General features: G+C 41.7%; 1 protein-coding gene across 1 annotated transcript; it reads right to left on the bottom strand.

The window, feature by feature from the left end:
* Positions 1-5,920: 5,920 nt before the first annotated feature.
* On the bottom strand, positions 5,921-12,915 carry LOC106888533 (glutamate receptor ionotropic, delta-2-like). The gene is made up of 2 exons (XM_014942796.1): positions 12,684-12,915; positions 5,921-8,587 (listed from the first exon to the last, which is right to left on the bottom strand). Exons 1-2 carry the CDS (start codon positions 12,894-12,896, stop codon positions 8,165-8,167), a joined length of 636 nt encoding a protein of 211 aa, XP_014798282.1. The 5' UTR covers positions 12,897-12,915; the 3' UTR covers positions 5,921-8,164.
* Between the last annotated feature and the right edge of the window lie 173 nt (positions 12,916-13,088).

The raw sequence follows: 13,088 nt of genomic DNA, 5'->3' as shown, positions 1-13,088 counted from the left end.
GGGGGGGGAGCCGCAAAGCTTACGGCGGCGCCCCCGGGGAACTTTGCGGGGAGAAGGAGCCCCCCGGCCGCCCCCGCCGCCGAAGCCCCGGGGAGCCCGCAGCCTTCCCCGCCCGCCGCCGCGCCGGAGCCGGAGGCGGTGCCGCAGCGCCACCAGCCGGGCCGGGCCGGGGAGGGCGGCCGGTCCCCCGCCGCCAAAGTCATCCCCCTGCCTTCGCCGCCGCTTTCCCGTTCCCGGTCTCCCCACCTTCCCCTTCTGAGATGAGGATAAAGGCTGAAGCGCCCCCGGTAGCGAGGAGCCAGGTAAAACTATCCATCGGTAACCGCGGTTAGAGGAGCTAAAAGACGTACCCGAAATAGCCAGATAACGGTAAATCCAAGCCAGGTGAAGAGACAAGTTTAGCCCCCTTCAGCCTGCACAGAACTCCTGCACCAAGAACTTAAGCAAAACTCTCCATAAGGGGGAAAATAAAATATCCAGCTAGGTGTTGTACCAAGGGAACAGTGTGCTGGGTTTGGGGGCTTCCCACGCTGGTAGCAGGGTAACCAGTGCTAACTTTTGGGGGGGTGGGGGGTGTGCGCCATCTTTTCTCCCTTTTTTTTGCCCATGCTTTTGGAAGTGGTCACCATTCACTCAGAAAGATTAAGTGTGGGGCAACAAATGGAGACACATGCAAAACCTAGATGATACAAACGCACTGCACCTGCTAGTTCCTTACACGGCCTCAGCCTATGAAACAGAAATCCGTGCTTGTATTTCAGGTTAACTTCTGTTTCTACTCCACGTTAACTTCAGCAAACAACTATATACCATGAATAATAACCCACCGCCTGTGTGTTTTAGAAGGAGAGCTTAGACGTGTCAATATTTATGGACCAAGTGTCTAAAACTATTTATGGAAATAAGTTTTCCTTTCTCAAACAACTGATATAACAGGCCTAATATACATATGAACATGCCCATGTTTGTCAAATTCTACAGCAAGCCTTTGAAACTGAAGATCACAGTGGTATTTATTGAACACAGTAACTATGTCTTTCAAAAGTCAGATTTCCAGGTGTATCAGCTCTACTTTTACCTATATCTCCTCTTGACGTAGGAGAAACAAAGCTCCCTGTGTCTCATATTAACTATACCTTTTGTATTGTATAGAAAGCCTGACATGATTTTTTTTTTTTTAATCATATAAAGTGTTTTAAGGAATTCTGTTTTGCTGGGGGGTGGTGGTGGAATAAAACTTCATCTGCAGTCTCCCAAATCTGCCAAGATACAAAACTGATCCAAGCAACAGTAAACATTATTCAGAACAGAGTGTAAAAGTTAGAGCACGACAAACCATTCCAGTGTTGCCTGAGCACTATATCAGAAAGCAACACGCTTTTCTGTTACACTAGATCAATTTCTTGCTGTGTTCGCTGTCATGCCGCAGAGACTATTCTTTAAAAATGTGTCAGATAGTAGGAGTAGCAAGTAACCGCATTATTAGCTTTGTTCACAGTATTTGCTTTCTTTCTCCCCTTCCCCCATGTGTAAGCAAAAGAATTAATTAGTAACAACATGGGTCAGCTGTGATTACTCTTACTGTGGTCCACAGTGAATATTCATATTCAGGGAATATTCAAAACCAAACAAGACCTCCCCACTGTGTGTGTGAAGAAGCATGTCCCTGGCCAGTGGGGGAGAAAGGCAAGCTTACCAGCGGTGGCAGGGCTACAATGCACTCATAGAGCTGCCCACTCCCCCCTTTTTTTTTTTCCTGGCACTTGACAGGGACACGAGCTAGACTGGCAGAGCGAGGCAAATATAACACAAACAACCCATGAGAAGGGTTGGAGTTTTTTTTCCCAGCTGTGCTTTTTTAATTTCTAGCCGTCATCTAACTTTTATCGCCTTTGTACCAGGCTCCCAGGCAAAATGCTTGCTGCAGCATCCTCTGGCTGTGCTGGGTGGGAAGGGAGGGTCCCTCTGTGGTCAAGTAAAGGGGAGTAAGCAGCACCTCTGAGCCTTTCTTTGAGTGGCGACAGAAGGTAGATTCGGTTGGGGAAACTTCCTGTGTGTAGAAGGATTTTTCCATTCATGGAGCTGGTTGCCCTCGATGTTTGTAGACAGGGCTTTGATCCAGCTGACAGTAAATCCAGTACTTAGGGAGCTAGCGGAAAAACCTGTGTAGTTTAGAAGGGGCTGCTGAGAAGGAAGGGGCTGCTTTCTACCTTCCTGTCTTGCAACATTTTTTTTCCAGTGATGTCCCATCTACAATCATGTGCCAGCACAGGGCGCTGGATACTGCACCCTGTGTAGCAATGATGCTGGCACAGCCCCATGGGGAGGGCAAAGGCAGGCAAAGCTTGGCTGTCCCTATGGGCAACCAGGTGGGAACCCTCAAATTAGGGGTGGGGGACATTTTTTCCCTGAAATAAACACTCCTTTCCTTTCTCCTACTGCTCTCCATAGCCTCTCCTGACTCTGGCGCCGGGGGTCAAATGAGGGTAGGGGGAGGACAAGCAAGTAGCTGAAACAGTTCAGGGGGCTGGGGGAAACCCAGCTGCAGAGCACTCACCTGGTGGGCTGTGGAAACAAACCTGCGTGCTACCTGGGCAGAGGCTGTCCCTGAGCATCCAGCTTCCATGCCCTGTGAGGCCAAGTGATGGTGCTTCTAGCTGTGGGATGGGCCAGGGTAGCAATATAGGGAAGCACCTGCAGCTGTGTGGTTACTCAAGAAGCTCAACAGCTGTGTCAAGCAGGTGACATCCCCACAACCTCCCCACCCTCTTTTTATTAATTAATGGCTTTGCCTTAAACTCCTTATTTTGTTTTGGGGTGTGGCAGTCTTACAGAATTGTCTAGGTCAGAAAGGGCCTTTAAGATGAGCTAGTCCAGCCATTGACCTAACTCTGATAAAAAACACCATTATAATGGATGACAGCCAGATTTGCAGGTAAAGCCATGGATAATTTTTGTTTCGGCAGCAGTCCACAGCAGTCCCTTATCCCACATTGTGTTGGTACATCACCTGCTTGAAAAAAGGAATGGGACACAAGCATTTTGGTTTTTTTTTCAGAAGAGGGAGAACAATATCCTGTATTGAAAGAAAGGTTGGCCTTACTAGTGCTGGTAGGAATAATTAGCTACAGGAGCACTGAGCTATCATGTCATGGTAGAGGGAGGTCCTGAAACAACTGATGGGGTGGAAGGAGCAGTGGTGAATTTGTGTTTCTGGCCTGTGACTGGGGCAGCCATTGCATTTTCTCAGTGCCAACCCACCTGGGTGGTACAACCCTCTCCTTGGCTCCCTGCTTTCCTCCAGTACCCTCAGCTAAAAGGCCTTCTCTGAGCATTCAGGGAGGAAAGATTTATTTTTCCCCTTACAGCAGTGAACTGGTTCTGAGATGCTGGATTCTTGCTTCTGGCTCACATTTCCTGTGTGACCTGGAGCACAGTAGTTAATAACTTGATAGTTCAGTTCTCCAGCTGTAATATTTTCTTTCCTTCTGACGAATATTACAGAAATAAATTCTGTAGTACACGGAAAGCGTCATGCTACTGTGATGAATGGGGATGGGGGGCAGATTTTTTAAGTCTTGACAGTAAATTTATTTTTAAAACTATACCTCTTGAAAGGTAATTTTTTTCCATTAAATTTCATGGTTCCTGCAATTCTGTGGCATTGGTACAGGTTTTTGGTTAGGAATTCATTAGGCCATGAATCCTTTTCTCTGCACCGACCTTCCTTTGGAGGCTTCTATTTCTGACCCCAGGAACGATGCCTTGTGTGAGACATGACATAGGTTGTGATGATGAGTTTGCAGTTGCCCTTTGGCCTTGATGTGGTGTGTGGATGAGTGTGTTTATGCCCCAGTGTTTATCAATCAGAACCTCTGTCTATGACATATGCAGAAACAGATGCTTGATATTTATTTCAAAACTGCTGCTCAGAATGAAGAGGAAACACGGATAGTCAGACTGAGAGAAAAATGGGTAAAGTAGGGCTGTGTTTGTACAATGTTGTTTTGGAGACTATTTTCTTCATTAGCTACACCCACAAGCATCCACATGGAAAGCTGGTTTTCTTTTTATGTCATCACCTTTGTGCAGATTTGAGAAATTAAACTTATCTGGGGTTTTAACCTCCGGTATGCCATATTGCCCCAGCCATAGCGAGTGTTCGAGCTCAGAATGGCAGCTTTATATTGTCATCACATCGTAGCATCCCACATGAGTGTGGAAGAAAGAGAAAAAGATACTTCTAAAATTCTGATCTATTTAGGGAAATGGCGGTAGCACTTTGTGAAGACGGGAGGGAAACCCAGGAGACTTTGGCTCTGGTCGTGCTGTGTCTGAGTCAGTGACAGCTATAATCATTCCCTTGATTGACACAGCAGGACTACTTTTTATCTGCGGGTATTTCACCATGGTCAGTGGAAACATCTCACTAAGTGATTCTTTAAAATTGGATAATTACATTCTCTTCCACTGCTAGCTTTTTGTTTGTAGCTGCTACATCAAAATGGTTCTATGACTGGAATCACCGTGCAAACAACTCATCTTTATATGCAGCAGACACTTGACGGTCTTTAACACTATTACTTCATTGGCTTTTTATTTAAAGACAGGGAGGAGAAGTTTCACATGCCTTAATTTAGCCTGTTATAAAGAGTATGTAGGTAGTACCTGTGAAAGTACCTAGCTCTAGAGAGGTATGTTGGTGAGCATAAGTGACAGGGATAACGCCTATATTAAAATGATTTATGATTCCAGCAGGATGGCACTTTCCAAGAGGTCATGATCGCATTACAGATCAGGAACAGCCTAAAATTAGGACCCTGATCATGCAAGCATCTTTTCGGTTAAGAGAACCCTTACTAGACACATTGTAATGTGCATAAGGGCTTGTAGGGTCTGTGCCTCAGTTTCCCTCAGTGATAATATGTAGAGTTTGTCTCTTGGCTTATTTTTGTGAAATAATATAAGTAGCCAGATTAGAAAAGATTCTAGCATCCTGTTGCTAGTCATTTAGTGCCCACTGATGTACTGAATGCATTAGTCCATAGGTACCTTTAAATTTTAACCTCAAGTCACTTTCAATAATCTAACTTTCTTTAGTTTTTTTCTCTTATCTGGATTCACTTTATTTTAACGTAGCAATGAATTGAGGACTTCTTCCAGTGTATTTTTGAAACTACAAAATGAAATCTCCCAAATGCCTAAGATTAATATAATATTGTGGGAGGTCAAAAATATTATTCAGTGAAAGAAATATACTGAATGTAAAAAGCCAGTAGGGAAAACTTGGATGTTGCAAGTGAAAGCATCGTGACTGATTGCAGTACATCCTGCATGACTTACTAATGAGTAGGCCATTAAGTTTAACATATTAATGAAACTGAAGGATTGAGAAGGCCATAATGAAATACAGGCTAAATTCTCTCACGCTAAAACTTGTCAAACCTAAAGGCAGTGTATGTCCAGTACCAGAGCAACCTGACTTCTGCAAATAAAGATGGCAGAACAGGATTCTATAAAAATAATGACCATGTTCCAAGAAAATTCCTAAATGATACTAAAATCATGGACGTGCGATGCAGTATTTCTACAAATCACATCCCTTAGATGTCAGTGCCAATGAACTCTAAAATCATTCTCAAAAATTCTGTCTATATATGTGTCGTGATTTTGCTTCAAACTGGGACAATGTTTTCTGAAATCTAAGCCTGACTCTGACACACATAGTGAACCTTGGTGATTTCCATGGATGCTCTACACTCAGCTGACTCATGGCAGCCCGGTGAGCTCATCCCATTCATGGGCTAAATCCCTTTCAGTAGCGGCGTGGCAAAAACCTTCACCAGTGGACACTTCGCCACAGACTGAAACTCCCACAGCACTCACGCAGCAGTTAAACAAGAGGAAACACAGGTTTAGAAAACAATTTTATTAGACAAATTATTTAGACAAATTATACACAGAAAGCTCTGCCACTTGTAACTGAGGCCTTCAAAAAGTGTTTTGTATATCTGTATAATAGGCAACACATCAAAATAGGCCTATTTTAAATATTGTACATGGTTAACAGGTTTTTTTAATAGCTAAAATCACTGCAACATCTGGTATGTCCCTACATAGCTTGTTTGAAAGAAATTTTCTTTTTTTTTTTTATTTTTTATTTTACTCAGAAGTGTGGATGAGTTCATGAATGTTACAAGAAGGAAGCAAGTTGTGCATGCTTTTAGACACTTGCTACCCTGGAAACAAAATGGCCTTTTGCACGATAAGAATTTGTTCTGCCTTACACAGTAGACAATATTTGAAGATTTAGTACAAAAAACAGTGACAGTACAAGATGCTCCCCCAGAACAGAATTAGCATCAAAATAGAATAGATCTGAAGAATATACCTTTTAATTTATCCTAAAGCAAATCACATAGGCTGATTCCTATTAATCCTAGCCAAAGAATGAGTTAGGTTAAAATAAGTGTATGGTTGCATTAAAAACAAAACCAAACCAAAAAACTCACAAGATAAACTGCTTGCTTTCTACTTAACCGCATTTTTAGTTTTAAGGATTACAAATTGAAAGCTCTTCCTACGTTTCTAACAGGTAACAGTGTTACTTTAAAAAGCTGGTGCCAAAGTGGGCACTGGTTTTGCTCTCACTGCTGTTCTTTCTCTTGTTCTATACAGTTGGCACTAATGTAAAAAATGCATAGCTCCTCTAAATCTAACTTAACATATAAAGGGTTAAAATGAGTGTCTGTTCATTTTTTTTTTCCTTAGAATAACACATGATCATAATTAAGGCCACATCCGTATTTCTCGAGGGCTTTTTTTTTCCTCTACTAACACCATTATTGTATTGATCAACTGTACTGATTTGGAAAATAATTTATTGACCTTTGATCTATGTTTAAACTTCTCTAGAGCTATATTAGTTGTTCATGAACGTGGTATACCTAAGAGAGAGTTCCATTTGTCTAATTAATTAAAAGTAAAATTATCAAGGTTAGCCTTATAGAATGCTCAATAGCCAATGCAAAACCTAACCAAAGGAGTTACATCTAGGTACAAACATTAAATTGCCCCGGATGTTCTAATAAAAAAGTATAAAATATGCTCTGTTGGCAAACGATGCAAGTCAGAATAACATTAAAGCAACCTGTCTTTTCTAAATGAAAAGACCCCCTGCACTGTACATCTTTCCTGTATACAACACATTTTTACTAAAGCTTTATTAAATGAATTGCAATAGCAACGGCTGCCATTTTATAGCTATATATACATGTATATATATATACATATGTGTGTGTATATATGTATATATATATGTATGAGATACTAATTTATTTAACACAACAGAGGCTCCTGCCATATGATACAGTTTACTGTACATAAGAAAAACTTTTAACACTGTACAATCACATAAAGGTCATATGCACTGTTGCAGTGCAAAAGTAGATTTAACTGTAGTCTTTACTGGCATAGTAATGGCTTTTTGTAATCCTACAAAATTGCATTCTTGTATTACGGGGCCTGAATGATCTTTAAACTTCACTTGTTTTGCTTTCATTTTTTTTTCATTTTTTTCATTTTTGCCTTTTTTTTTTTAATTTTAAAGTTTTTTAGACTGCAGGGTTTGCCTTTGGTCCACAGTTAAAAGGACACAGCAGTGGAGCACTGACTGGATGCAGCAGAATACATGAAAAGGATTTAAGTTATTGCAATTATAGTAAAAAAAGGCGGTGTGCGAGGAGGAGCAAATGCCCTTCTGTAAAGTAATCCTCAGGGTTTTTCTATGCGTGAATTGCTGCACGTTTCCTATATTTAAAGTATATGAAAAGCCTCAAGTAACCAAGACCTAACATGGTGATAAACCAAGAATAAGTGATTCAAGTAGTAAAGAGAATAAGGGGAGACAGAGGAGACCAGACTGAGAAAGCAGAGAAGAGAAGGAGGAAGAGTTGTTACTAATAATCCTGATTCTTGAATAAAATTAAAAAAAAGGACAAAAAATCCAAACAGAAAATAACTCCCAAACAAACTAAAACAAACCTCAAAACCAAAAGATAAGGAAAAGAAAAGAGGTTACATCCATGTTAGTCCCACAATATTACAGCTGCTCCTTGCAAAGGGAGTCCTAAAAAAGAAACAGTGAAGAAACTTGGTCTGATGCTCAGATAGAGGTGCCTCGGTCTGGGTCGCTACCGATATTCAGCCCCAGAGTAGGAGTTGGTTGGTAAGGGATAGATGACATTGTTTTGATGGGGCTTCTGAAAAAGCCACCGTTGGGTGCCCTGTGCCTGAAAGGGCCAGTTCGGTGGTCGGGCACGCTGCCAAAGGAGAAACCTGAAGCGGCTTTAGCAGACAGCGTGCGGCTCAGAGTCTGGATCTGTTCTGGTATGAAGGTGGTTGTGGTGATGTGAGTGTTTCTGAAGTCACTGATTTGCTCCAGTGCCTGACGCGTGGGTAAAGTGTCAATGTCCAGCGGGGTCAAGTCAATCGAAGAGGTGGAGAACTGTTTATGGGGACTGTCGTCGTCTGTGCAGAGGCTATTCACGCGCCTGTGGAGGTGCTCCAGGTCGATCTCCTTGTCATCCTGGGGAAGGAGAAAAACAAGAGGCACTGCTCACCATCGCTCTTTGTGCTGTGTTGAAGCTTCACAGTGTGATCAGGACTGCTTGGGAAGCACAACGCACAATTAACTACATCTGGCTGTTGGCTGATGGCATTTCTGAGTGTCACCAGCAAACACCCACCTCGCCTGAAGCTTGGTGGGGCAAGCCAAATGGAGGCAGACCCTTACACCACAGCTACCCTCAAACCCTGAATCCCAACAACAAATCTCCAAGTGCTACCGGTTGGTTTTTGTCAGGAAAAGCCAGGCTCGGAGCTAGGTGTGTTGGACTAGCAACAGCTGAATAGCAGTAAATTTTGTGCCATGAAAGCAAAGCATCATCTCAAATGCCTGGGATGTTGCCAGTTCTTCAACTCTGCAATGAGGACTGAGTTTGAATGTCAACATGGGAGGCTCTGAGGGATCAGGCTGCCGTCTATGTCATCCTCTCAGGGCTTAGGAAGGGCTAAAAACATCTCAGGTAGCTTTTTACTTTTATAATATAAATTCTGGCATAGAAAAGATGAACTTCCAGACAAAAATCCAAGCACTGGTGACTCGCTGACATCACACAGAAAGGAGTGCACTGGGCAATTTCAAATTACAATGCCAAAAGAGGGATTCATTCTCCCCTTACCTACAAAGAAGCAATTCCATTGGTTCTGATGGAATTACACTCTTGTGGGTGAGAAGAGACAGGTGGCCTGGGGTATCTATTATAATACATCATCCCTCCTCTTACCTCTGTCCCTTTTCCTTCTTAAATCTCTCCTCCCAAAGAACTCAGTTAAACAGGTTTGTTTGTTATAATCACAAATTTAAATGCACAGAAGTTAAAAAAAAAGAGGAGAAAGGCCTGGGTGACACAATAAATCACCTGTATTGTACATAGATATTTCTACTGAACTGCAAAGCTTAATTCAAAGCAACATTAAATATACACGTACAGGGGTATTCCCTCAGTCTGGGTAGTGCAGCTCATTCAGAATAAAAATTGATTTCAACTAACCTTAAAATTTACCTTAATCTCTGTGAAATCTACTGGCTCTTCCAGGCCACTAGAAATATCTCACACTCTAGGACCTCACAGAGGATAATTAGGCAGCCGATAGATGTGCACTGATGACTTCCAGCCTTGATTACTGCAATTCAATGACTGGCTTGATCCAGAGCTCCCTGAATCAATGGCAAAACTCCTAGTATACCGAATGGGCTTGAGATCCCTCCTTTGTCTAGGAATGAAGTCAAGCACTCTGAAAAAGTCCACACCTAGAACAAACTGCAGGAGTTCATCTACTTAGCAAAACGGATCACCAAATATTTGCACTGGTACCACGCCGAACACAGAGCCTGACTGGAAGGAGGCTGAGAGGCCAGCTCCCCTCCAGGATTGTACCCTCCGAGGGCAGGGACAGGGGGACAAACCGGGGGGAAAGGGGCACGGAACAGGGCATCAGGGATCTCCCAGGAACTGGACGATCGCTGGCCACAGAGGCTTTGGTTCGGGCTCGTCACGGGAGGGAAAAAATGCAGTGCTCATTTCTCGGACTTAGCTTTCTGTCTAGAGTTTATTCACACGTGGACATAGACATGGATGCACATAACAACCACACAGGTGACACCAAAACCAAACGCATTCACCAAACGCTCTCTCCTAGAAACTTTGGAGCTGCATATGGATGCAGGAGAACTGGGGCCACATCGGAAGCTAAAGAAATAAACAGAGGCTCTATTAGTGTGTGCAAGTCATGACTATGTCTCTGAGGGACAGTCCTAAATATTTTTCCTTTTTTTTTTTTTTTATTTTGTTTTGTGTTTTTTGTTTGTTTGTTTTAAATTTTGAAAAAAACATACAAACACCTTGTAATTTAAAATGCCAATCGAGAAAGGATTGGAATTTCGTCACTTCTGAGCCTCTATAAGTTACTCAAAATACTCCTCTTTCTTCTCTTACAGAGATGCATTTGGGGCTAGGGTCAGACCAGTGAAAATATAGAAGTGGTGATATTCTCCCATGCTTAGCCCACAACCCGATCTCCACCCAATCGATACACCAAAATGAGACCCACTCACAGTAAGATTGTGCATATCTCCATAATATGATCTTTCCTCTTCTCTCTTGTGTGATCAGTAGTGAAATATTCAGCAGTTTTCACATTTAAATTATCATCAGGCTTCAGAGTCAACATCCCATTGAGATTACTGGGGCGGTTCATACTTCTCTCAGAGCTACCGTTTAAGGCTGTCTGCAGACTCAGGCAGACATCATTGAATGGATAACTTCTGGTACGCGACTGAAATGTTATCTTCGCAACCATAAGACAATTTTTTTTCAGTATAAATGCTTGCATTCTGGAGCACAAGATGGCAGCCACCAGGAAAAAGGGTTGGCTTGCTGACCACAAACTGGCCCAATCTGACCCCCGACTCTGGACTAGTGGCCTGGAAGAGCCAATGGATTTCATGGAAGCTAAAATGAATTTTAAGAAAGTTAGTTAAGATGTATTTCTTTGCTGAATGACCCTCACATCCAGAATAGCGGGGACATTCAGCACATACGTCCACGACAAACTCAATTTTGAGCCAAGCTTTTCAATTTAGTGTTGAGATGCAATTTTTAATGCTAAGCTAATGACCACGTAACAAAGATCAAGGAGGCCAAATTATACCATTTGTGGAAAGTATACACACAAATTTCTCTGCATTTGAAAATTGAAATCGGAAATTTTGTAGTTATATATAAAAAAAAATCCATGTTATTTTTTTCTTTTAATTTGTTATTTATTTTTATGTTTTGCACCAGATAAATATGAAGGATGAAGTTCTAAAAGTTTGGGTAAACAATAATCAAGTAAATTTTAGTTTTTTAAAATAATTTACCCAGTGAAACTATATGGTTTCCATTCCTGAGAAAACCAATTTAAAGACTAGAGATTCTTTTTTTTCTTTTAATAATGGTCCGGTCCAGATCTTGAACAAAAAAAAAAAAAGCTTGGGAATGAAAACAAGCAAGAAAAGATTAAATGTATTCTAACATCAGAGCCAATGCTGTCTAATTAGGTAGTGTAATTAATCCTGCCTGATTACACAGCATTAGATTAGCAGAAATAAACACAATGGAGAAACTGCAGAGAAGGTGAGACCACTGCACACAAATTAACAGCAATACCCCACAAGCTACACAGATGTGTCTAAGCTACACAGACAGAAAAGCTATAATTGATAGCGCTACATTAAAGCTCATATTTAGGTTCAGCTTTGGGCATCGCTGCCAAATACATTTTAATAAATTTTTTGTTTTGTTTTGTTTTTCTAGTATATTGTAGAGCTAAAGAATTAATTATGAAGGTAAGAAATTTGTTACAGGACCGCATACAGCTCAGATGGCTGGTAGAGGGACAGGTGGATTGCCATGGAAAGAGACGCATTACACAGGCAGGTGTAGAAGCAAACACCTGCTTTGCAAACAAGTCTATAGTAGATATTGGAAATAAGTCTGTAGTAGATTTTGGAAATAAGTCTGGCCTGAATCTGAAAGATCTAATGTAATTCCCTGGACTTTAGATTAAACAAAAAGAACCAAAGTTCACGGACGTCTCAAGAGGTCAACGTTTCTGAAAACGGGAACAAGCTTATTTAAGAAGCTAACCATTGATTAAGGGGCTAAAGTTTGCAAATCTATTTTGAACGACTCAGCCACTGAGCTTAGGGGATATATTTTTCAAGAAGCAGCCAAGAAACCTTTGAACTTACTGGTGAGAATTAGCTCTCACCAGTGGGAATAATGAACTAAATATTGATGTATTAATAATGTACTATTCTACAAGTAACAGTTGTGGTTTACTCAGAATAGTTGCATATTTATACATCATCAATATACTGGTTTTTTTTCATTCAAACTTTTCTAGAGATAATAGATAAGGAGATTTTTTGAGGAACAACATTTACCTTAAAAAAAATCAGCAAGCTAAGGAAACTTTTCTGAATTTGATTCCCCACCCTCTCTAATCTTATAAGGTCAAGGCAGCAATCTTTAGGGTGCTTGAAAATTCCCCAGGAGAAATGGAGGGTCTAATACCTCTTTTGATGGAACCCGGGAGCCTTTCCTTTTATTCCACCACGTTTCCAACATTGCAATGAAACAGGATAGGACAATCCCAGCAGCGAGGATGCAGAAAACACCTGCAAAACTTTTTATGTCCAGGGCACCTCCTTTCTGTTTGGTATCCACAGATGAGTATAGATCACATTGACCATTCTTCGGCCACCACTTATGCTTCAGTATGTCCATGTCGCCATTCTGCTGCAGCTCCAAAATCCTTGAGGAGAAAGCAGAGAGTCAGGGGTTACAGTGGGGCAGTGGAGGTGGCACCTGAGAGCATGAGGCTGTAATCTGACTGTTTGCAACCTTCCCATGTGTCTCGGAAAGCCAAGCAGCTCGAGTCCAGATTTAGCCAGAAAAGAAAGCCAGAATAGGGGGTTG

The sequence above is a fragment of the Calidris pugnax genome, unplaced genomic scaffold, assembly GCF_001431845.1.
Source record: "Calidris pugnax isolate Ruff unplaced genomic scaffold, ASM143184v1 scaffold15, whole genome shotgun sequence".
NCBI classification, from domain to species: domain Eukaryota; kingdom Metazoa; phylum Chordata; class Aves; order Charadriiformes; family Scolopacidae; genus Calidris; species Calidris pugnax.
Note: the sequence above shows the minus strand (reverse complement) of the source record. Positions and strands in the feature narration are given on the sequence as shown.

Coding starts and splice junctions, on each gene's coding strand:
- LOC106888533 (XM_014942796.1), bottom strand. CDS start 12,896: ATGGACATACTGAAGCATAAGTGGTGGCCGAAGAATGGTCAATGTGAT. Junction 8,588..12,683: donor CCCGGGTTCCATCAAAAGAG/GTATTAGACCCT, acceptor CTCCTTCCCCAG/GATGACAAGGAGATCGACCT.